A 23,379-nucleotide genomic window follows, 5' to 3' on the forward strand; every position below is an offset into this window, starting at 1 on the left:
CACAGAAAAAAAGTTATATATAAAAATGCTGATAATAAATAAATAATGATACATTTAAAAAGTACACTTTAAAAAAAAATGCTGGGTTAAAAATGGACAAACCCAGCGATTGGGTCGTTTTGACCCAGCGGTTGAGTTAAATGTTTGCCCAATATGCTGGGCAGTTTTATTTAACCCAACTATTGTTTAAAAATTACTATATGGCTGCTTAAAATGAACCCAAAATCAGACAAACATTTACTAGAGGCAACAATAATAATCAAAAGGTGTTCATTTCTAACATACTTTGGTTCATTTTAAGCAAGCAATACAGTAATTTTTAAACAATAGTTGAGTTAAACATTTAACCCAACCCCTGGGTTTGTCCATTTTCAACACAACTTGGGTTGTTTTTAACCCTGCATTTTTTAGAGTGTAGTCAATTCAAATGTTCTCAAATTCAAAATTATTATCAAAGCTGATATCAATTACCCAGTGTGATCCACTGATATCAGTCAGGAAGCTTTCAAGCACTTTGTTGAGGTCTGGGACTGATGGCCACAAGGACTTCTTAACCTTACTAAATCAGAGAATATACCATATATTTTATATTTTTTGTCATAGCTCACAGGTTGCATAAAAGTAGTGTTCTAAAATAATCAACAGTGAATTAGATTACCGGAAGTATCTAGAGAAGAAAGCAATCATTGTAGAAGCAATGATGAGCAGAGTCACTGGTATACAGACAATGAAGATCCACCCTGTGATAATAAAAGAATCGGTTTAATCGAGTTTCAGAGTTGTAATGCCTTGTGTTCATGACTGAGTCAGACATTTCTACCTTTGTCTAAAGGTAAGAGGACAGCGAGAGGTTTTGACCAGTCACTCCAGTCTCCGCTGTACACTGATCCATTGGGTTGGGCTCGGACCTGGATGGTGTATTGGCTCCCTCGGTGCACATCCAGACAGGTGCTGGTCTTTGAACTGGGTGTTGTAAAATCCTACCATAGAATTTAGATTCAACATGTTTTATGCATTCATTTAACACATATAATTCAAAGCAGAATGAAGAAAGAGAATAATTGCTATAAATGTGTTCACATCCATCTATCCACTTTAAATGCATGAAATTCACATGATTTAAACTCACCTTCCACTCACTCTCTCCTTGACGCTGATAACGGATCTGATACTTAAGATACTGAGAGATCTTCAAAAAGGGTGGATTCCATGTCAAACAAAGCCTTCCTTCCTCAGGTTTTGCTTTCAGACCACATGGACGCCTCGTCTTGACTGTCAAAAACAGCAAAGAAACAGACCAATGGGCCTTTGACTGTCATTGACAGTATGATATGACAGCATTTTGAGCATTTTTTGGTAATATTAGAGTACTGTGGTACAATGCTGGTCCTGTATTAGATACATCTCTGATATACCAAGAGATGATTGCAACACTTGTGTGCTTTAGTTTCTGCAACGCTGTGGTTTTTTGAGTCATGTGTCTGAACTTCTGATATATTTTTCCCACGATTATATGATAACAGTTAAAGTTGAAAAATACAACTTACCCCTAAACTAAATTAATGTCAAATACAAAGAGTGTTATTGTCACAAATGACCTCACTATCTGAGTTTAACAGTATGGACCACTTTAGGGTGGTGCAACTGGTGCGACTTCACTGGGCCCCATGCTTTAGGAAGCCCCACAGCGAAAGTGAACAGACCAAGGGGGACCCACGCCCAACGCACACACCACCCTCCTCCCCCACACCCATCCCCTCATGCTTGAAACTGCCCTGAAAGTACATGAAAACATGGACATGTATGGTTCTTGTAAATCAACCACTATATCCCCATTTAATTTGAAGCATTTAATAAAGAATAAACAAATAAGATAAAGGTACCAGCATGTATTCGCATCGTAATGAACGCTTAAAATATTCAGTGCTTCGCTCAGTATAAATAATGTGTTTTAAAAATATCAAATATTGGAAATTGAGAGAATTTGGACAATATATGGTAGCTAACATGTCTTTCAGCCATTTCTTTCACACTTACTGCTGCTGTTCATACTGAAAGTCTCTGCATAAAAAATTCGACCGAATGGTTGAAATCCAGCACTGAGGTAAAACTGATAGACACCGGACTCCTGCCCATTCAGGACACACTGGTGGACAGTATTGTTGTCTCTGGAACACAACTTCCAAATGCCCGATGAACTTCTGAAACACCAGACAAGAAGGACTGCAGTTAATGAATCAAACAAACTGCTTTCTTTTGATTTTTGTAAGAGAGAACAAACATGACACCTGTTTATTTGTCTGTAGTGGAAGCTGTATCTGCCGTCATCATATAATTCTCCTCTCCATTTGCATAATGCTCGATTCAGATCAGGAGTGTGGCACCGCAATTCTATGTCACCTGAAAATTAGACAGATACTGAAAGATGATTGAAAGTCTACTGTTATTTTACTTAAGTAAGTTTCTCTGTTTATAATTGTTAAAGGGATGAAAATGAACATTCTATCCTAATTCACTTGCTCTCAAACCTGTATGACTTTCAGTGGAACACAAAAGGAGCTATTAGACAGCCTAGTCAGCATTCACTTTTCTTATATGGGAAAAAGATGCAATGACAATCACAGAAACAAAGTAATGCAGGTTTGGAACAAGATGAGAGTGAATAAATGATGAAATACTGTTCATTTTGGGGTGAAATATACCGTTAAAGGATTAGTTCACTTTCAAATGAAAATTAGCCCAAGCTTTACTCACGCTCAAGCCATCCTAGGTGTATATGACTCTCTTCTTTCTGATGAAAACAATCGGAGAAATATTAATAAATATCCTGACGCTTCCGAGCTTTATAATGGCAGTGAACAGGGGTCACTATATGAGCTGAAGAAAGTGCTTCCATGTACATTCATTATAATAAAGGACTTAAGAAGCGAAGCGATGCGTTTGTGTAAAAAAAAAAAAAACATATTTAAAGCTGCTGTCCGCAGTTTTTCCTCTTTGTCGCCATCTCTGTTTGAAACATGCGATTGCAGTCAAATGCGGAACAGTTATCTGTACGTGCATTGTGCTTCGGCACAGCTCGTCAGCGCGGATGAATCTAATGTTTGCTGTCAGTCACAGCACCGGTGTGGATACTGTACTTCAGAATCACAGATTCTACGTCTTGAAAGTATGACCAATATAAGAATTTTCATTGGAAAATATCATCTGAACAAGTAAGTAACATTTCTGCCACTTTTGTTTTGACCAACTGAGGAAAAAAGCATTAGGCCTACAATAAATTGCGCTGCCAATGATGATTAAATCTAACGATCGCTTAGCTCGGATCATGCCAAACCGTGCAAATTATTATTACTGTTATATTGTTCTCAAATTGTTAACGTGAGCAACATCAGCACTGCGAGACTGTGTATTTAGTGTGTATTAGGGTATTTTATACGGCAAAAGTGGGAGTAATGGAGTTAAAGAAATAGACTAGCCCCAATTAAGTTTTCGTGCACTATATTCAAAGTCATCTGAAGCTATTCCATAGCTTCATGTGAGGGACAGAAGAATATGTACATCGTTAACTTTTAAGTTCACGGAAACTCTTCTTCCCTCCGCTGCAGCTGTCAATCATTCTCTGTTCAGCACTCAAACAGCGCGTCGCGTTCAGTAAAGACAGTCATCACGGTAAAACTATTCCGATTATAATAAATTGCGCTGCCAATGATGATTAAATCTAACGATCGCTTAGCTCGGATCATGCCAAACCGTGCAAATTATTATTACTGTTATATTGTTCTCAAATTGTTAACGTGAGCAACATCAGCACTGCGAGACTGTGTATTTAGTGTGTATTAGGGTTACCTGTAGATTTCAATTTCTGTAGCCACTCAACAGTCCGAAGTCTTTTGCTTTTTGACTAACTTACGGGTGAATCTTGTTCAAAAGTTGATTTTGGTTAATTTTTAACCAAAAAAAGTTGCGAACTGCAGCTTTAACATGTTTTGAAGTAAAATATCTAGCTTCCGACAGACCGACTTTCGTATTCAGCGTACGAAGAAAGTGTAAAACTCTTGAAGTTCAAAAAGTTTTTGCTACGTCCTACGTCTTCCCTATTCAATTTACGGAAAAAAAGTTTACACTATCTTTTAACTTTAATATGGAAGGTGGTCTGGCGGAAGCTAGATATTTTACTTCATAACTTGTTAAATATGGATTTTTTTTTTTTACACAAACGCATAGCTTTGCTTCAGAAGGCCTTTATTATAATGAATGTAGATGGAAGCACTTTCTTCAGCTCATATAGTGACCCAAGGGCGTAATTTCCACTGGGGACAGGGGGGACATGTCCCCCCCACTTTTCAAAATCCCGTTTGTGTCCCCCCCACTTTCAAATTAATTTATGATTTTTTTAACCGAACGCCGTCATGGAGGAGCAGAACACAGAGAGCCTGTCTGTGTCGATGCGCGCGTTCGCGTCCAAGAACGTTGCGTGCACACTCTAAAAATAGCTCAGTGAAGGTTCCAATGAGCAGGTATTTTATACGGCAAAAGTGGGAGTAATGGAGCTAAAGAAATAGACTAGCCCCAATTAAGTTTTCGTGCACTATATTCAAAGTCATCTGAAGCCATTCCATAGCTTCATGTGAGGGACAGAAGAATATGTACATCGTTAACTTTTAAGTTCACGGAAACTCTTCTTCCCTCCGCTGCAGCTGTCAATCATTCTCTGTTCAGCACTCAAACAGCGCGTCGCGTTCAGTAAAGACAGTCATCACGGTAAAACTATTCCGATTATAATACTTGATATGTAGATAAAGGGCTGTAGATTGGCAGAAACGAACTTGATCTTGCTGGAGTTTAATGCTGTTTCTAAACGATGTCATGACTGTTAGATGCAGATGTACACAGGGATTCTCTTTGTGCCAAACATTTATAATGCTCAGCGAAACTGCGCGCTCTGACTCGATATTGTTTCAAGCGGTTTTTACTGCTGTTTTGAAGCGTTTCATATTATTATGGTTTTGCACACTGAAAGATTATTAATAGCATATTTTTTTTCTGTCGTATCTATCATATCTTGTTGCCCCATTAAAAAGCTGCACAATACATTTAAAAATAAATGTCTTTTAATCTTACATTAATATAAATAGATATAATTCTATACATATAAATATAAATCTAATCTATTTTTTTCCTTCATTTTATAAGAATACAAATAGTAATTTTAAACTTTTTGTTAACATTTGGATTTTATAAAATTACTGTGCAAAGTTTGCTGCTGAATTATATACTTACCTAGTTTATTTATTTATTTATTTATTTATTGTTCAGCTTATGATTATATATTTTTATTCATTTGTTGTTTTCTGGATTGTCAAAGAGTGACCACTAGTTGCACAAATACAGATGTATGGATACAGGCCCCTGCTAATAAATTAATTCAACAAAGGTAACCTCTTTTGCTACATATTTTTAATGGTTTAAATACTCTACATGTTTGACCACTTATGAACTATCATTTAGCCTACTATGTTGTGTATGTGACCAATGTGCCGTACCATCACCAATAAATAGATACTATTAGCACAAAATTGTTTACAAGAGAACAAATTTCTTCATTGATCTTAGTCACTTAATTTTGCTCTCAGAATGCACCAGATTTATGCATTTAAATTTAAAATGTACAAAGCTTTCCTACAGGGGGGCATGTGAACAATTGTAATGGGATGATCAGGTTCAGATATCTAAATCAGAGAATATCATCGGGCGTTTGGCGGGTGGATGATTTATTTTTAACAGTGGATTCAGGTAAAACCCAATGCACAGACTTTTTCTTTGTTCAATTTGGATACTGAACATGGGTTGGAGCTCTTTATTTTGAACTCTCAAAGTTCACCAGATTAATGAATTTATCTTTAAAATGTACAAACTTTTCTTCCGGGGGGGCATGCCCCCGGACGCCCCTAGAGAGTGTGTGTCCCCCCCACTTTTCAAACCAAAGTTACACCCTTGTAGTGACCCCTGTTCACTGCCATTATAAAGCTTGGAAGCGTCAGGATATTTATTAAAATATCTTTGAGTGTGTTCATCAGAAAGAAGAAAGTCATATACACATAGGATGGCTTGAGGGTGAGTAAAGCTTGGGGTAATTTTCATCTGAAAATGAATGAATCCTTTAAGATTTGAATTAAGGAAAAGAATTAAGGATTGTTTGACCAGGCTAAAAAGACTCTTTATTATTCCAATTATTGAATATCCGACAGTGGCCACAAAAAGTATATGGATACTTAAATTATACTTAAAAATGTCATTGCATTATAAATCAAAATATCAAAAAAATTTCAGGTAAAACCAAAGTGATTGTTGGATCTATGACTTTTAATATTGGTAATTATGGCCTTGTTTATTTAACCCAAATATGTAACACAAAATGAAAAATCACATCACCCCCATCCTGATTTCTGTGCACTGGTTGGCAGTTACATCATAAATAATTCATGCAAAAAACATGATGCACACATGCGTAGCCAATTTCACATGCATGAAACGTAATTCACGTGCACAAAAAACAATTCACGTGCGCAAAAAAAAAAAAAAAAAATACATTCAAAAAAAGCAATTCACATGCACAAAATAATATTATATATTCTTAAAATACATTTCACAAATGCAAAACATAATTCATAGATATACAACTGTGCACAAAAACTTTTGAATGTTTAAAATGTACGATTTTATCTATTTATGTGTGAATCACCTTGGATTTGTGTGTGTGTATTTTTAAGACTTCCCTGGCAGCACACACACCTCCCACCCGGGTCATTCGTACTCTTCAGGCAATCAGATTGAAGCTTATCAATCGACCAATCATTGTCACGTGAGGGCGTGCCTACCTGGGTGTTAAATTATCAGCTTTCGACCAGTTCAAGTCCTGCAGAGAAGTATGTGCAGTTTGATCGGTTCATTTCATTACTGTGTTTACTGAAGTAAATGAAGTTAGAGATCAGTTATAGTTTATTAACTTCTGTTTAGTCCACGTGTGAACATAAACATTTATTTTAAGTATTGATGGATTCTTATGTTTACTACAAAAATAATGATTCATGTGCATACCATACAACGTTAGGATTTTAGATTAATAAACTCCATAGAATGCATGGAAAGTGCAATGAAAGTCTCAAAAATATATCCACAAAAATCCAAGGCGATTCATACGTGAATGTGAGGATAAACTCATACATTTTAAACATTCTTTTTGTTCACAGTTGTATATCTATGAATTGTGTTTTGCATTTGTGAAATGTATTTTATATATAATTTTATTTTGCACATGTGAATTGCTTTTTGTGAATGTATTTTTTTTTTGTGCACATAAATTGTTTTTTGTGCATGTGAATTATGTTTCATGCATGTGAAACTGGCTACGCATGTGTGCATCATGTTTACCTAGCTAATAATGCATGAATTATTTATGAGTCTAATCTGGCTCCATATTTGAGACTGCTTAGATCTGGACACTTAGGAATGTTTTTTAGCAACAGGTCCAAACTGAAACATTGTAATGATCCAGCATTTGCTATAGCTGGTATTGAATCTGGTAATTTCGTTGCTTTCTATGTGAGATAAAAAAACCTCTCAGATGTCATCAAAAATATCTTAATTTGTGTTCTGAAGATGAATGAAGGACTTACGGGTTTGGAACGGCATGATGGTGAGTAAATAATGACAGAAATTTCATTTTTGGGTGAACTAACCCTTTAACATGTGACTTTTTGCCACAAGGAAAGTTACTTTGCAACAAGTTAATTAAAAGTAATTGCATGAGAAAATGTCTTGCCAACTAATGCACTAAATACATTTTGGGGTCGCTCACATCACACTTGCTCTTTTCAGCTCTCACCTGCTGTTTGTGGCACCATAGCTGTTACAGGACTCGACCAGTCACTCCAAAACTGTTTTGAATCACCTCCAGGCTTGACTCTTATTTGCACTGTGCAGTTTTCTCCTGCGACCAGAGAGACTAGCTTATGGCTGTGTTTTGATTTCTATGAGGAGTATAGAATGCATTTAGTAAGTGCTTCTATATACAGTAATATTTCAATATTCTTGGTAATATTCTGGGTTTGTGTCAGACTCAAACTCACCGGTCCAACAATGCTTGATGTGTTTTTGGAGATGTAACGAATTTCATACTGTAGGCTCAATCCATTTTTTGGCCTTTTCCATTCAACTAACAATTGGCCCACCTCGCCAGTTGGATGAAGGGATATATTTGATGGAGGATACAGTAGATCTTGGAGGAAGATATAAGCAGATATGTTTAGTTTTATTTCATAAACTGTACAAGAATGAAAACTGCAAAGAAAATTCATAAGAGCTTCTGTGGCACTTACGCTGATCCTCCACACAGACAGTCCGATTGTAGACGGTTGTGTTGGTGTCTCTGTCTATCACTCTGAGGTGCATTTCAACAAACATATAGACATCACTCGATGGAAATTTGCATATACGCAGGTCCTTCTTCTCATAAATTTGATGTATCACATCACATCTTTTTTCTTCTATAGATCTGTTTTAAACAAAAATGTTTGCTTGAAGCAAGCCCACAGCCACCATAGAAATTAAAGTGGAACACATCCCCCATATTCCAGCATTTTTCAGATTAGTGTTCATTTGATATGGGGTTTTTCATTATTACAAATAAATATGCAGTATTTTACTTAAATATAATGAAAACCTTAAGATATATATATATATATATATATATATATATATATATATATACAGTTCAAAAGTTTGGAACCACTAAGATTTTTAATGTTTTTAAAAGAAGTTTCGTCTGCTCACCAAGGCTACATTTATTTAATTAAAAATACAGTAAAAAACAGTAATATTGTGAAATATTATTACAATTTAAAATAACTGTGTACTATTTAAATATATTTGACAAAGTAATTTATTCCTGTGATGCAAGGAAATAAAAATTCTTACTGACCCCAAACTTTTGAACGGTAGTGTATAATGCTACAGAAGCTTTGTATTTCAGATAAATGCTGTTCTTTTGAACTTTCTATTCATCAAGGAATCCTGAAAAAAAAGTACACGACTGTTTTCAACATTGAAAATAATCATAAATGTTTATTGAGCAGCAAATCAGCATATTAGAATGATTTCTGAAGGATCATGTGACACTGAAGACTGGAGTAACGATGCTGAAAATTCAGCTTTGCATCACAGGAATAAATTACTTTGTCAAATATATTTAAATAGTACACAGTTATTTTAAATTGTAATAATATTTCACAATATTACTGTTTTTTTACTGTATTTTTAATTAAATAAATGTAGCCTTGGTGAGCAGACGAAACTTCTTTTAAAAACATTAAAAATCTTAGTGGTTCCAAACTTTTGGACTGTACTGTGTATATATATATATATATATATATATATATATATATATATATATATATATATATATATTTATATTAGGGGTGTGACGAGACAGGTAGCTCACGAGACGAGACGAGACACGAGATTGAGTTCACGAGAACGAGACGAGATTTTTACACACTATTTTTAAGAAATCCTCAAAGATGAAATACATGATTAAAAAAATAATCTGCAGGTGCATTTGAAATGTTTTAACTAATCATCTTGTAATTAATGTCATTTCAATTCTACTTTCTGAGTATGAATTATCATATATGCAGTAAAAGACAACAATACTCAAGTACTGTAAAACGTTTTGCTGCAAACTGGCTTCTCTCCTGTATGATTTCATATGAGTCTCTTCAGACCTTACTGTACATGATTTATGAGCTTCTACAACTTTAGACCTCCTAACTGAACTCCTTTCCACAAATTGATCATAGATATAAAAAGTATAAATAAAAATGCCTAAATTTTACAATAAGGTCTCATATATTAACATTAATGTATTAACCAACATCAACAATGAGCAATATCTTTGCTACAGTATTTATTCATCTTTGTTAATGTTAGTTAAACATAAAAATAGTCATTCATGGTTAGTTCATGATAGTGCATTAAATAATGTTAACAAATACAACTGTTGATTTTAACAATGTATTAATAAATGTTGAAATAAACATTAACTAAAATGGTGTAGAAGTATTGTTCCTCCTTAGTTCATGTAAAGTTAACTAACGTTAACTAATGAAACCTTATTGTAAAGTGTTAACATAAAAATAAATAACAGTTTTCTTTTAGTCTTAAGTGCAATCAATAAGTGCAACCATAATCAAAGCACTCTCCCAATATTCAAAGAGCAAATAGAGACCAATTTTTCTTTAAGCATGATACAGAGCTGAGAGATGCTTACAACTACACAGCCCAGCCTAAGATAGCCTTCATATTGGGAGATATTTGCATGCATCAGGGAGCCGCTTTCAAAATGCGGGGTATTGACATCGCGTTTGAATACGCGCTCGCGTTTACTTTCACTTTCGCGACCGCGCGTACTCTGTGAATAGGGAGCGGCGGCGACCGTTATCAAACTGAATTAAATGTTTTTTTATTTCTATAAAAAGCAAAATGACAGTGGAGGCGTAATGTAAACGTAGCGGTGGCATATTCTTTCCTAATTTCACCCTCACACTATCACGAGACTGTTTTTCGCCTCGACAAGAAATCTGGTCACAATTTAATCTCGCGAGATCTCGTCAAACCCCTATATATATATATATATATATATATATATATATATATATATATAGTGTCAATGTAAGATTTAACAGTGAATTTATCAGTAAATAAACCATTAATCTGAGTTTAAGTTTAAATATAGCCTAGTAGACAGAAATACTTAGAACTCTTACTGATCAGTTACGTAGAGAAAATAATAGGACTTTCCTACAGGTGCTTCCCAAAAACAAGTGAAGTCTTCCTGTTCCCTGGTGAAACATTTTGGGTCCTTATCCATGGCCACGATAGCAAACTCTAAAAAGGAGAAACCCGTTCCATGTAACTACAGTACTAATAAAATGCATAGATTCGATCCATGATTTTACACTTTGCTCTTCTAAATAAAACCTCAACATTCATGTGTTGCATTAACACTTGCTTTTCACAGCTAGAACACAACTAGAACAGCTATAACAACTCTTGGCAAAATTAACTCAACATAAAATATATACATGAAAAATTGACTTAAATAAAATCTGACCAAATCACTCTTTTGTCTTACCTTGCTTTGATAGGAGAAGCTCTAAATGCACCTGCTTGATCAGACAGGAAAGGAGAATCCACCACGTGAGCACCAGATCCATTATGTATGCAGGGGGTCCATACAAAACACTTTTTAAAAAAGTGTCTAGATATGTTTGTGTTATGTACTTAATGTTTTTAGGAGAGGGCGGGGAGTTTGGTAGGTGGTCATCTCATAGGGCGCGATGAAATAGGAAGTGGTTGCACTGGGGATTGAGGCAGACACCCGGACTCACAAAGTGCCTCCTTATACTCAAGCGCTGGCACAACACTTTCTCTTACTGTTCTTATATTAAGTTTCATTTCATACATATATTACTAATGATTTTTCCTTCTTTATGTTAATTGAATTGTCTTTTAATTGATATATTTTATATTATATTATATTATATTACAGAATAGAATGTGTTTAAAAAATTGTGAACATGTAATGATGCCTTTGACTCAAATATCTGTCATTCCATTTCTCATTTGTATACCAAGAGCAGTTTTAGTGCGATTCAGAAGTAAAAAAAACAACAACAAAAAAAAAACTGTGCCTGCATTAAACATGGAAAAATAAATAGGTAGGTGTGCCACACTAAAAGTTGGCACACCTAAAATAATGAATTAAATAAGTAGATAAATTACTATTAAATGCAATACTTGACTGTGAAGTTTAAGGAGAGATGTTTTTTGTGTGTGTGTGTGTGTGTGTGTGTGTGTGTGTGTTGGAGGAAACTGAGTTACCCGTACCCTGACTGACAGCTCTTGGGCCTGTGGCAGAATAGGAGGAAATACCCTTGACAGATCAGCAAGCTGCAGCAAGGAAAGGGGCCTGACCTCAATCCCACCACTTGAAGAGAGCGAAAGAAAGAGTGAGTACTTTCTGTTCCTATCAGTGGATAGTCTACAGTTGTCTCCAAATGCCTCTGTGATGAGTCCAGTCACCACAATGATGCTTTATTTATCAAAGTAAACATTCTCTAATGTTCTTTAAATGGTTATAGGATGGATATAGAATGTCATACATACGTCATACGTAAAAAAAAAAAAAAAACATCAAAAAAGAGTTTAAAAATCTCGAGTGGCTTTTTACGGTCTGATAAACAACATAAACATTATGTACAGAACTCACTCAAGGTGAACAAATGAGTTTCAATAAGGAAAATAACATCGCTTTCTCAAGTGCTACATTGAATAATACTGGCGCTTTTGTCCATGGAATGAACTGCATTTGATGTATGTCCATTTCAACAACCTCACACAATGATTCTCCCAATAAAAAGATGGAAAAAGAGTCCAATGCATGGTCCAGATCCCCACAGACCCATTGTGCTACACCTGTAGCTTATATTGTAGGTTCCGCTTCCTCTTGAGTAATCCAAGGCCAACATGTCCTGAGATATGAATCCTTCCAGAATCTAGAGTCACAGCTCCTAAGAGTGTCCTTTCACAGTCTGTTCTCTATAGCCATGTGGTCTTGGTGGAGTGTCTCTTTGAACGATGGAACCTGGCCACAGGGGAGTGACAGTAACGCAAAGCCCTACTGTGATGAGCCTCCCTTGGGCTGTGAACCCTTCTTGGGTCTGGGGGGGCGGGTAGTCAGGCCTCTTCGGCTGTAGCATCTATTCCAGCATAAGTGAAGTTCTCAAAGAGAGCCATATTGACATAGGCCTGGATGAAAGACAAGAGTTAGAGGTTGGTTGATGGCTACATGCAGATACAACTGGACCTGAATGCCCCGAATGATCGGAACGCAAGATAACATAACAGTATTTATTGCATTTTGTCTGCAAGTTCTGAGATGCAAGTCATTTATGATGTAGGAAAAAAGAGCCACAGTGGGGGTGGCATGAGGACTGGGGTGGCAACACCAAAGCAAACAAGCATTCAATCATCTATAATACTAAGCCTATATCATCTATACAGTACTACATCTATACTATAATTAAATACAAAATATAGCTGCAAGCAGCAATCATTTGGGTCCAAGCATCAATGGCCCATGTGGATGATTTGCGATCCAAATTAATCTTATGATGTTGGTTTTACAGTCCATCTTGAATCTTCACTGAAAGTTAGGGTTTGATGAAACGGGTTACAGCAACACACAGGTGTCAAAAAGGGAAACTGACTTTCAAAAGAAATCACTCCCTCTTACTGTTAGATTAAACTAGGTCAAAAATGTTTTTAAGGCGTGTGATCATAATATAGGCCTATGAGGTGTAATATATGGGAACTTATATTCAACATTTAAATTTAGATGAATCACATGTCATTGGATGTTGTAGGTCAATTTCAAATGAATGTTAAGATATCATTTGCAGCTCAAACTTTTCTGGAGCATTTATCTTAAGGCAATTTTCATTTCTGGGCATTAAAATTACGGTTTGTAATCGTTTTGTGCCGTACCAGGCTGAAGTGGAAACACAACTGGAACCATTCCTTTCCATTCTACGAACCGTTTGGCCCGACGGCGGCTAATTTGGTGCGTGGACCCCTAATAACAAAATATCAATATCCAGGGTACTAAGACACTGTCTTTTAAACACACAACACATCCTAAATGTCTCTGAGCTCATTAGAGAAGAGTCTATTAATATTATGTTGGCTACCTGGATGTTATATAAATCACAAGTTTTAGTGCATGAAGTTTAAGAGCAACAAAAACTTTAAATTGCTAGAAAAAGCGATCAAAATATAAAAGCACTGAAACTTAAGACATCTGAGACTTCTTAACAGAGGTGGGAATTTCAGTATGTGGGCATTATGGTAGGTCACCCAGAACACACTACCCTAGAAACCACCTAGCAAAAGTTGAGCAATAACCCAGAATGTCCAACTTCCTTTGTTTATCTATCAAAGTTCAAACTATTTTAAATTAAGAAAAGACCTTGTCAAGCCAAATAAAAAAGTTTGTTTTTCAAAAATGCCACGGTTCATCTTTTTTATGTCGTCAGAATAAAGCCCAGTTGCGTACATTTATTTATATTTTATAATGGGATAAATCTTGGGTGACAGATGGGGTGCCACCCTGGTAGATCCGCCCCTGATAGGAAACTTCTTACCGACCCCAAAACTTTTAGACGGTAGTCATGCAGCTCAATGAGGAGAGTTGTGGTATTTATTTTGTGATTGAAACCACCTAGCAACCACCTATAACCACATAACAATGCCCTGGTAACCTCCCCCAAAAACTCCTCATGGTGATGAGTTTTACATATGCAAGCATCAGTCTGTTTTCCTTACCTTCCGTGCCTCTTGCATCCTATTGAGCTGGACAGATATTTGTGAAAATGGCGGTCGCTCATAGGGTCTATCTCGCCAGCACTGCCTCATAAGTTCATACCTGTTTGGATAATTATATATCAGGAATTAGAATTATTACTACAACTACAGTTGATCAATATGGAAAGTGAATACATGAATGATTGTCTGTGCTTACACTTCATCATCACAGTTCCTGGGCTGCTCCATTCTGTAGCCCTGAGGAAGCTTCTCATAGAGCTCAGCACAGGTCATCCCACAGTATGGAGTCCCACCTTCATAGAGAACAGATTCATAGAGTTCATCTTGCTGAAACATCTTTATAATGCATCAAGGCAGTATATAATTCATTAAAACTATTATGAATAATCTTACCTAAGCTTACAATTTCCCACAGAAGAACTCCAAAAGACCACCTGAAAGCCCAAGACAGATATTTAAATTAAAGGGGACCTATTATGCCCATTTTCAGAAGATGTAATATAAGTCTCTGGTGTCCCCAGAATGTGTCTGTGAAGTTTCAGCTCAAAATACCCCACGGATTATTTATTATTACATGCCATTTTTGTGTCTGTCCCTTTATATGCAAATGAGCTGCTGCTCCCACGCTTTCCAAAAGAGGGCGGAGCTTTAACAGCTTGCGCTTTGGTTGCTCAACAACAACAAAGCTGGAGAATCTCACGCAGCCAAACTGACGATTGTCAGTAACAGTGTTCAGCCTTACATTGTTCAAACCGGAGTCGGACACTGATGGAGAGACTCAGTAAGAAGTTACAATGTTTAGAATGCATCTAGATGTTTCTGAACGGTTAGTGGATAAATTTATGTAGTTGCTGTGGAGTTGATTCAACTCATCGACTAGCATGTGAAGTCATGTTAATCTTTACTCGCCCACTATACATACAGTAGCGTACCTGTTTGCCAAACAGAGCCATAAACACACCAGGCTAACGTTTATCACTGCTATCAAATGCTGTGAATGGTCTGATATTTTTTCCAAAATATCGCTCCTTTTTTAGCAATCGAGCTTGCCAGGGTCAACTTGCAGGCTATCCAAGCTAACAAGACTCTAAATAGTGTTCTGTGCTTGTCTGTGCAGCCAACAAAAGAACAGTTAGCATGCTTTGCTCAAACTTTTGCCCTGGCCTTAGAACTGGTACACCGTTTTCACATTGGCGTAAACAAAATGATGGCATTGTTGGTGGAAATGTGCAGATTAAGGGGCAGTAATATTATAATAAGATCCCCTTCCTACGCCACAAGGGGAGCGAAATCTGAGTGGCTCATTTTTTCACAGGTTTAGCACTTAAACACGGAAAAAGTCAGATTTCCATATGTGCCCTTTAAAGGATAAATCAAAAGCTATCGCAATATGTTTAAAATTAAAAGTTTAGCTGGTGATGTGTCCTATACATCACCTCGTGACTCCCCATAGATATGTATATATATCTATGGTGACTCCCCATCCCCGCATCGCCCCGGAAACCTGATTTGTTGTTTGTTGGTTTCCTGATTTTTGGGTGTAAGGGTAGGTTTTAGGTGGGTTTCAGTGCAGTCTATATAAGAAGTAAATGATAAAAAAATTTGGTGTGAGGGTTGAGTCTACCCTGCGGGTAATATGAAGGTTACCAATGAAGGTTACAGTGACGGGTAGGATTTTCAACCGCTACTTTCAGATGCATTTTTTTTAGCTCAGAATGGAACACACAATATTGTGAAGGATACATCTCTGGTGCCTTCAAAAATTTATCAGAAGCAGGTATCTCAGGAGACAGGAAGTTGAGCTAAAACTGGATTCGGACGTGCATTGATGCCTTTACAAAAAATTGCATGCAGACTGCCACGAAAAAATGGGGTCTCGCGCACTCAACCCGCAGGACCACCCAAATCGCAATAATGTCATTTTTGTTGTGCGCACCTTTTGCGCTTGTGCAGATGCGGCGAGTATAAACCAGGCTTTAGGCAGTATACTCTGCATACTGTATATACACGCTGTTTGTGTGGATACAATCAGTTTTGACTGCAAAAGTTGAGGTAATTTGATTGGATGTCATGTATTTGACCTTTTTACAATACCGCCATTTTCCTGTTTTTATTTTTATTTTGTTATTTTAGGGTGGGGTAGAATTAAGTGAATGGAAAAACTTTTTTTTTTTTCTTTTTTTTTCGTGTACCCCCTCTGTTACCTCATGTTCCCAGTTTGGGAACCACTGATCTATAGCAATCAAACTCCAGGCTTTGTGGGAAATCAATAACAAGCCAATCTAATGGAGAAAACTATGTTTGTATGTCACGTTGGTCATGTTGTTTTCGAAATGTTCAGTGTGCAATGTTCTTGAGAGGGTAAAAATAGGTCGTTTTGACAGAGGCACTGTGGTCTTGTGGAACATGCTACTCTAAATTTGAGTTTCCTGGTTTATGTTATCAGTTCCTTCCTGCTTATTTATCAGTTGCCCATTAAAAATTGAGAAGGATGAAGGCATGTTAATTTGGATTGAAACTTAGGGATGGCAAAACACTTGGTATTTTAAATATTTAATAAACAGCGAATTTCTTTATCTCACGTTTTCTTATGTAGAAATTAAAGTGTCAGACACTTACACATCACTCTTTGTCGTGTAGACACTGTAGTTAAGTGACTCGATGGCCATCCATCGCACCGGCAGTCTTCCCTGAGACAAAGAAGGAGCAACTTTCAACCAGTTTCATGAGTACTTTTTGCATTTCTGTCAAATTATTTTATATTTAAGTCCACCAGGACACTATTTTAGAGTGAACCTGATTGATAACGTAAAGGGTGGATACACTATGCACTGAAAAGGCTGAGTAAGGAAGTACATCTTATCATCTTAAAGATATAGTCCTCACCATGGTCTTTTTGACATACACCTCCTCACCACGTGAGAGACCAAAATCTGCGATTTTTGCAACTAGGTTTTCTCCCACAAGCACATTTCTGGCCGCCAAATCTCTGTGGATGAACTGTTTACACGCAAAGAAGTAAACCAGACAGAATTAGAATTACATATAACAAAAAAGAAAGAAAAGTGGCATAAAATCGACAATGGCCTCATTAAACTACTTAATATTAATAATAATTATTCATTTAGAAATGTATTTAAATTAAAAACTACTAAACTGCAACATTGCTGGCAATAAATACAATATAATTACTCGGCCGGTATATCAATTAATTTTGCTCATCCACATATGTATTCTTAAATATACACCTCCTGATCATTAAACTGTTTATACCTGTTTGTCACTAAGGTAATGCATGCCAGTTGCTACATCAGCTGCAAACTGCAAGAGCTGCTGGGAGGTGAGCGTGGAGGCAGTTCCGTGCTCCTTGGCAAAGGCAGGATCAGTCTCTAGAACACGACTCTTCCTCAGAAAGTCCAAAAGATTCCCGTAAGGTGCATATTCAATGGCAATATAAAGATAACCTGTGGATAACAGAAGCTGTCACATGTCTGCACTAGAGGAAAATTCATACATATGACATCTGAGCCCAAAGTCTAAAGTACTTTGACAAAAGTGATATGAAACCTTATTAACATTACTAACTATGCCAAATGCTACTTAGAAGTTCTATATAATAAACTCTGTGAGGCACATTTTTATTATCTGTCCATAATTCTATGTACTACCAGTAGGTGGCGCACTCACCTCTGTTCTCACAGGCACCAATGAGATTTATTATGTTTGGATGCTGTCCCAATTTACACAACACTTCTAATTCACCAGCAAAGTCTCGATGGTCATTCTCTGAGGCGAACTCTGCAGGTGCACAAAACGGACACACAAAATCACAATCATGTAAAAACAGACCTTGGCTAACAATGGTGTGTTGGATTGTTGTCTTACCCTTGAGCATTTTAATCGCTGCACTCATTTTTATGCCATCTTTTTTGACCATGGCCTTGATGACCTGACCAAAATTCCCTTCTCCAATGACATCCTCAAACTTAATGTCCTCCCACTCCAGTATGGGATAGGTGAGGGGCTCTGGGGAAGGCTTTGATCGTCGGGTCAATGTAAGAGTCCCCGAGTTGAACTGTAAGATAGTCTCTTCTCCCTGAAATTACACGTGTTGACATTTATAAGAAATTTAAAATGTTTTACTTTTGTACTTATTATTGTTATATTTTAGTTGAATCCCCTTGAAGTCATTAAATCTATTACTCTATATATATATATATATATATATATATTTGTTTTCTGGGGGGCAGAGTGGGGGGAGGGGTGTTTACAGCTTAATATTTTTGTGGAAACCGTGATACTTTTTTTTTTTACTTTCTCTTTTGATCAATTTAATTCATCCTTGCTAAATAAAAGTAGTAATTTAAAAGTAGTAATTCTCACCAAAACATTTTGCTGCCATTGTACATACACAACAAGCATAAGAGTAAAAATAAAGTATATAATAATAAAATAAAGTGTCCACTCACTGATCCAGACTGATAGGTGAATGTCCGTCTTCGTTTAAGGACAGATTTACGAATGCAGAAGAGAGCCAGGAGGGCCAGAAGAATGGTCACACATGTTACACCTACTGACCCAACCACAGCCCAAAGAAGCTGATGATCCTCAGTTATTGGCCGCCCAACATGCTGTGTGGTGGGAATAAAGCTGGATAATCCTGAATGATATGAAATAAAGTGCCTTTTTATAAGAGAGAACATTTTTAGAAAAACATTTACTATAGGCTTTCTCCCATTAAAAGGGTTAGTTCACCCAAAAATGAAAATTATCCCATAATTTACACACCCTCAAGCCATACTAGGTGTATATGACTTTCTTCTTTCAGCCAAACACAATGGGAGTTATATTAAAAAATATCTTGTCTTTTCCAAGCTTTATAATGGGAGTGAATGGTACCTTAGATTTTGAAGTCCAAAAAAGCACATCCATCCATCATAAAATTAATCCATACGGCTCCAGGGGGTTAACAAAGGCCTTCTGAAGCGAAAAATATCCAAATGTATAACTTTATAAACTATAATCACTGCTTTCCGGTAACGGCCGTAAACAAGTCTAGTCGCATGACGTATTGATGAACGTATTGAAGCACAGAGGATAGAGCAAAACAAAACACCGGTCACGAATTAGAAGTCTAAAATGGGAATTTTAAATAGCAATCTCTAAGGATTTTGATATAAGAGAACAAGAGCTTAAGTTTGTTGCCCAACCCTATTTTTTTTTAATTGCAAGAGGAGTCTACTCACACATGGTTTACGCTACGGGTCAGAGGTCACTCTTCCACCGGAACTCTACTATCGACAGTCGTTACCTGAAGCCAGTGATTATAGTTTATAAAGTTATATGGATATTTTTTGCATCACTTCAGAAGGCCGTTATTAACCCCTGGAGCCATATGAATTACTTTTATGATGAATGGATGCACTATTTTGGGCTTCAAAATCTAAGTTACCATTCACTCCCATTATAAATCTTGGATGAGCCAAGATATTTTTAATATAACTCCGACTGTGTTTGGCTGAAAGAAGAAAGTCATATACACCTAGTATGGCTTGAGGGTGAGTAAAGCTTGGGCTAATTTTAATTTTTGGGTGAACTAACCCTTAATTCTTTCTGGTCTCTTACCGTCTTCACGTGTCCTGGCTTCAACGAACTTACTCCACTCCCCTGGCACCTTGGAAAAAGCCCTCACCCTGAACTGGTACAACGTGCTCCCATTGAGGGATGTCACGTCCTTCGTGGTTTTGTTGCCATCATCTGTGTCCACCCAAGGGTGCAAGCTGCCCTGGCCCACTGGCTGGTACTCAATGCTATATTTCACAATGCCTCCATTGGGGTCCTCGGGGGGCTGCCAGTGAAGCCTGACTGCATTGATGGACAGGGCATCTGCTTTAACATTCCGTGGGGAAGAAGGACCTGGAGAGAGATCATATGTAATTTTGCCTTTTCAATTTTATCTCACAATATGACACACTTATGAGTTTGTTCCTTTCTACCACACCCTGTCTAGTCTCTAACATTCATGTCCTATTCTATAGTCAGTCACCTATTTGCGCCTACTTGGGGACATGCAAGATTTCTGTTACCCTGCTTATAGATGTGAATATGGTGTGGCTTTGAAGGGGGCCCGTGGCTGCCGCAGTTTACCAGCCGGACGACCGCTTGGTAGTCCTTGTGGTACTCCAGATTGTAGAGCTTGATGGAGAGCACATTAAGCAAGGTGGTTTCCTCCCATAGCTTCTCTCCATGTGGTCCGTAGAGCTGCACTAAAAAGCCAGTGGCCTTGTGGTACTTTCCAATCAGGGACCACCTGATGGTGACATTACGGCCCTCCAATGAGTTGGAATCAATCTCCGGCCTGACCGTGGGCTCTAGCGACACAGAATACGCAATCAGAAGCTGTGTGTCGCAGCTGAGCTACGTAAAAACTACGTAAAAACCTAAAAACGAAGTCAGTGCTTCAGTCAAAATAGACTGTAAATCAGCAGTCAAGATATTGTTTATCTATAGACCTGTTTCCAGTCTGTTTCTCCAGATTTTGACACATCCATGTCAACATCATCCAAACCTCCATCTTCACCTCAAAGAATCCGACTGTTCTACTCATTATAGGGTAAGACGGGGGAAGATGTCACTTAATCTCATCTGAACGCATTTATTTAATGTTTTAGGTGCTTATTAATATTTTCATCTGAACATCAATTTATTCTATCTGAACAGTTTTGATTTGAAATGATCTAATAATTGTTTTCATTGGATAATAGTGATCTGTGAATTTCTATGGCCATTTGTTAATATGGATCTTGTGGACGCAGAAATTTATTTGGATTTTTACAATAACCTTTTACTTAAAAATAAGTACAATATTTGTTAAAGTTACTCAGAATTGTTATTTTTAACTAAAACTATTAAAAATCATTTTTGGAAATTAAAATAAATGCAGAAATAGAATAAAGTAAATTATAAATATTAGATAAGAAATGTTGCCTTGGCATCTAACTGAAATACTTTTTAAGTTGAAGTACAAAAACTAAAACTGAAATAAAAATTAATTAAAGGTATATAAAAATATTAAAAAAATAAAAGTAAAAAAACAACAACAAAAGTACATAACAAAACTAAAAATAAAAGCCGATTCAAAATATTAATAAATACGACATAAATACTGGGGTAAGATGTCCCCCTCAGAAGTGGCATTTTGCTGATTTTTTTTTTATTTCATTAAATAATTATTATAATTACATTCATTACATTTACATTCAGCATGTATTTTATATATATTAGATGTTTTTTTACATTTATAGTTGGGACAGGTTTACTAGTGGATTTTTGCCACAGGTAGGGGGCCGTCTCACAATTACAGTAGTCCTGTACAACATCATCCAGTACATACTAAACTCATCTGTAAATATGTTATCTTTCCCAACAACCAAGTCATTTTTAGTTGAAGTTTAACTGATTCTCACCTGGACAGTCAGTCTCCAAGATTGCCTCTGGACCCAAAGGACCCTCTCCTCCGTCTCCTGGACGAGTGAGTTGTACACGAATACGGTATCTGGTTGAGGGCTTCAGGTTCGGCAATGTGATTTGATCGCTGCCATACACTTGTTAAAAAAAAATTGATTATACTGTATGTCTATGACTTATATAGTATTTTGATATGATTCTACATGAGGGTGAAACGACGTAATTTAAAATTCCTCACCTATGATGGAGGACCAGGAGTCTTCTGTATCCACTGGTTTATAAAGCAGTCTAGTGGAAATAATGGGACCGTCACCCTTGAAAGTGTCCACTGGCTTTACAACCATCTGTTTGCTACTTCTCGACAGCAGTTTAGGACCGGCGGTTGGGTAGGGTGGCTCTAGTTCATAACAAAGGGTCTTTCAGCTAGAGAGAATATCACTAGAACAAACCAATTTCTAAAATGAATCTCACCTTTCACAGTTAAGGTAAACTTGGAAGAATCTTGTCCACCATTTGTGGAGACTCGACATTCCCACAAACCATTATGCTCTGCAGACAGCCGCGGGATCTCAAAGTGAGCTGTGCTTTTTTTGGAGTCCATGGTGGTGTGGGAAGCCTAAGGAAAAACAGTCAGCAATCAAAAAGATTAGAAAGATAGACACAACAGTACTTTTTAACTTTTCACTTTATAAACATTCCTTCTTTAAACGTCATATGCAATTTTTTATTGCTCATCTGGTAATATTTTACTTAAAGGGCTAGTTCACCCAAAAATGAAAATTCTGTCATTAAATATTCACCCTCGTGTCGTTCCAAACCCGTAAGACTTTAGTTCATCTTCAGAACACAAATGAAGACCTTTTGATGAAATCTGTTTATCATATAAAGTGATCAAGTCTCTTCTGAAAATTTGGACTAAACCGCTCAATTCATATGGATTAGTTTTATGATCTCTATAAATTTTTTGAAGCGTCAAAGTGTCAGTTGCGTAGCTGTCTATGGAGGGACAGACATCTCTTAGATTTCATCAAAAAGATCTTTATTTGTGTTCCGAAGAATGAGGGTGAGTAATTAAAGGTGCTAAAGAGGATCTTTTCGTCGACTGAGAAACCAAAGACTGTTAGTGAGTTTTTGAAATGAGCGCATGCGTAAGAACAACCCCCCTCCTTCACAGCTCATTTCAAGGGAACGCCTCCCAAAACTCGTGCACGAGTATTGGAACACGAGTGTTTACCACCGGCATTCGCCGTGTCGTGTTAGTGGATTCATTATGTCGGACTCACCACAGGTAACTCATAATCTAAAGTTGTTACTCCTTTCTCCTGACAAAAACATTGCATGCGGCGCCTGTGGAGTGTGGAAAGTTACTGGAGCGCGCAGCCGCGCACGTCTCTCACAAGGAACGTCACGGCAGTGATTGACAAGCCAGAGGGCCAATCGTTTACGTGATGATCGCGTAAACGATTGGCT

At 37.0% G+C, this 23,379-nt stretch overlaps 2 protein-coding genes and 1 long non-coding RNA gene across 9 annotated transcripts in view; 1 reads left to right on the top strand and 2 right to left on the bottom strand.

The window, feature by feature from the left end:
• The window catches only part of mpl (MPL proto-oncogene, thrombopoietin receptor), a 13,413-nt gene extending 1,511 nt beyond the window's left edge, over positions 1–11,902 (bottom strand). Inside the window, exons 1-11 of the mRNA XM_048200000.1 lie at positions 11,192–11,902; positions 10,824–10,944; positions 8,379–8,554; positions 8,130–8,278; positions 7,886–8,030; positions 2,289–2,400; positions 2,038–2,201; positions 1,130–1,272; positions 821–980; positions 659–740; positions 472–559 (exon numbers count right to left, since the gene is read on the bottom strand). Of these exons, the coding sequence (XP_048055957.1) occupies positions 472–559; positions 659–740; positions 821–980; positions 1,130–1,272; positions 2,038–2,201; positions 2,289–2,400; positions 7,886–8,030; positions 8,130–8,278; positions 8,379–8,554; positions 10,824–10,944; positions 11,192–11,273 (1,422 nt within the window). The 5' untranslated portion in view covers positions 11,274–11,902. The remainder of the gene's footprint in view (positions 1–471; positions 560–658; positions 741–820; positions 981–1,129; positions 1,273–2,037; positions 2,202–2,288; positions 2,401–7,885; positions 8,031–8,129; positions 8,279–8,378; positions 8,555–10,823; positions 10,945–11,191) is intronic.
• On the top strand, positions 3,155–17,865 carry LOC125274009. Of its 4 annotated transcripts, none has more exons than XR_007186172.1 (4): positions 3,155–3,212; positions 11,205–11,276; positions 11,928–12,068; positions 17,731–17,865. It is a non-coding gene; the product is annotated as an uncharacterized LOC125274009 (long non-coding RNA). The 4 variants fall into 4 exon arrangements; XR_007186170.1 differs by having other exon boundaries at positions 3,161–3,212; positions 11,205–11,256; XR_007186173.1 differs by lacking the exon at positions 3,155–3,212 and adding an exon at positions 6,738–6,926.
• The window catches only part of tie1 (tyrosine kinase with immunoglobulin-like and EGF-like domains 1), a 19,057-nt gene continuing 7,795 nt past the window's right edge, over positions 12,118–23,379 (bottom strand). For 2 of the 4 annotated variants that reach the window (XM_048199996.1, XM_048199995.1), the window contains exons 9-23: positions 22,381–22,525; positions 22,148–22,306; positions 21,909–22,046; positions 20,529–20,813; positions 20,068–20,358; positions 18,912–19,102; positions 18,328–18,538; positions 18,130–18,240; positions 17,716–17,906; positions 17,329–17,442; positions 17,062–17,132; positions 14,836–14,876; positions 14,639–14,735; positions 14,443–14,542; positions 12,118–12,867 (exon numbers count right to left, since the gene is read on the bottom strand). In XM_048199996.1, the coding sequence (XP_048055953.1) occupies positions 12,796–12,867; positions 14,443–14,542; positions 14,639–14,735; positions 14,836–14,876; positions 17,062–17,132; positions 17,329–17,442; positions 17,716–17,906; positions 18,130–18,240; positions 18,328–18,538; positions 18,912–19,102; positions 20,068–20,358; positions 20,529–20,813; positions 21,909–22,046; positions 22,148–22,306; positions 22,381–22,525 (2,217 nt within the window). In that variant the 3' untranslated portion in view covers positions 12,118–12,795. The remainder of the gene's footprint in view (positions 12,868–14,442; positions 14,543–14,638; positions 14,736–14,835; positions 14,877–17,061; positions 17,133–17,328; positions 17,443–17,715; positions 17,907–18,129; positions 18,241–18,327; positions 18,539–18,911; positions 19,103–20,067; positions 20,359–20,528; positions 20,814–21,908; positions 22,047–22,147; positions 22,307–22,380; positions 22,526–23,379) is intronic. The other 2 variants (XM_048199997.1, XM_048199998.1) reach the window with 1 other exon arrangement.

Source organism: Megalobrama amblycephala, linkage group LG8, assembly GCF_018812025.1.
Source record: "Megalobrama amblycephala isolate DHTTF-2021 linkage group LG8, ASM1881202v1, whole genome shotgun sequence".
Taxonomy (NCBI): Eukaryota; Metazoa; Chordata; class Actinopteri; order Cypriniformes; family Xenocyprididae; genus Megalobrama; species Megalobrama amblycephala.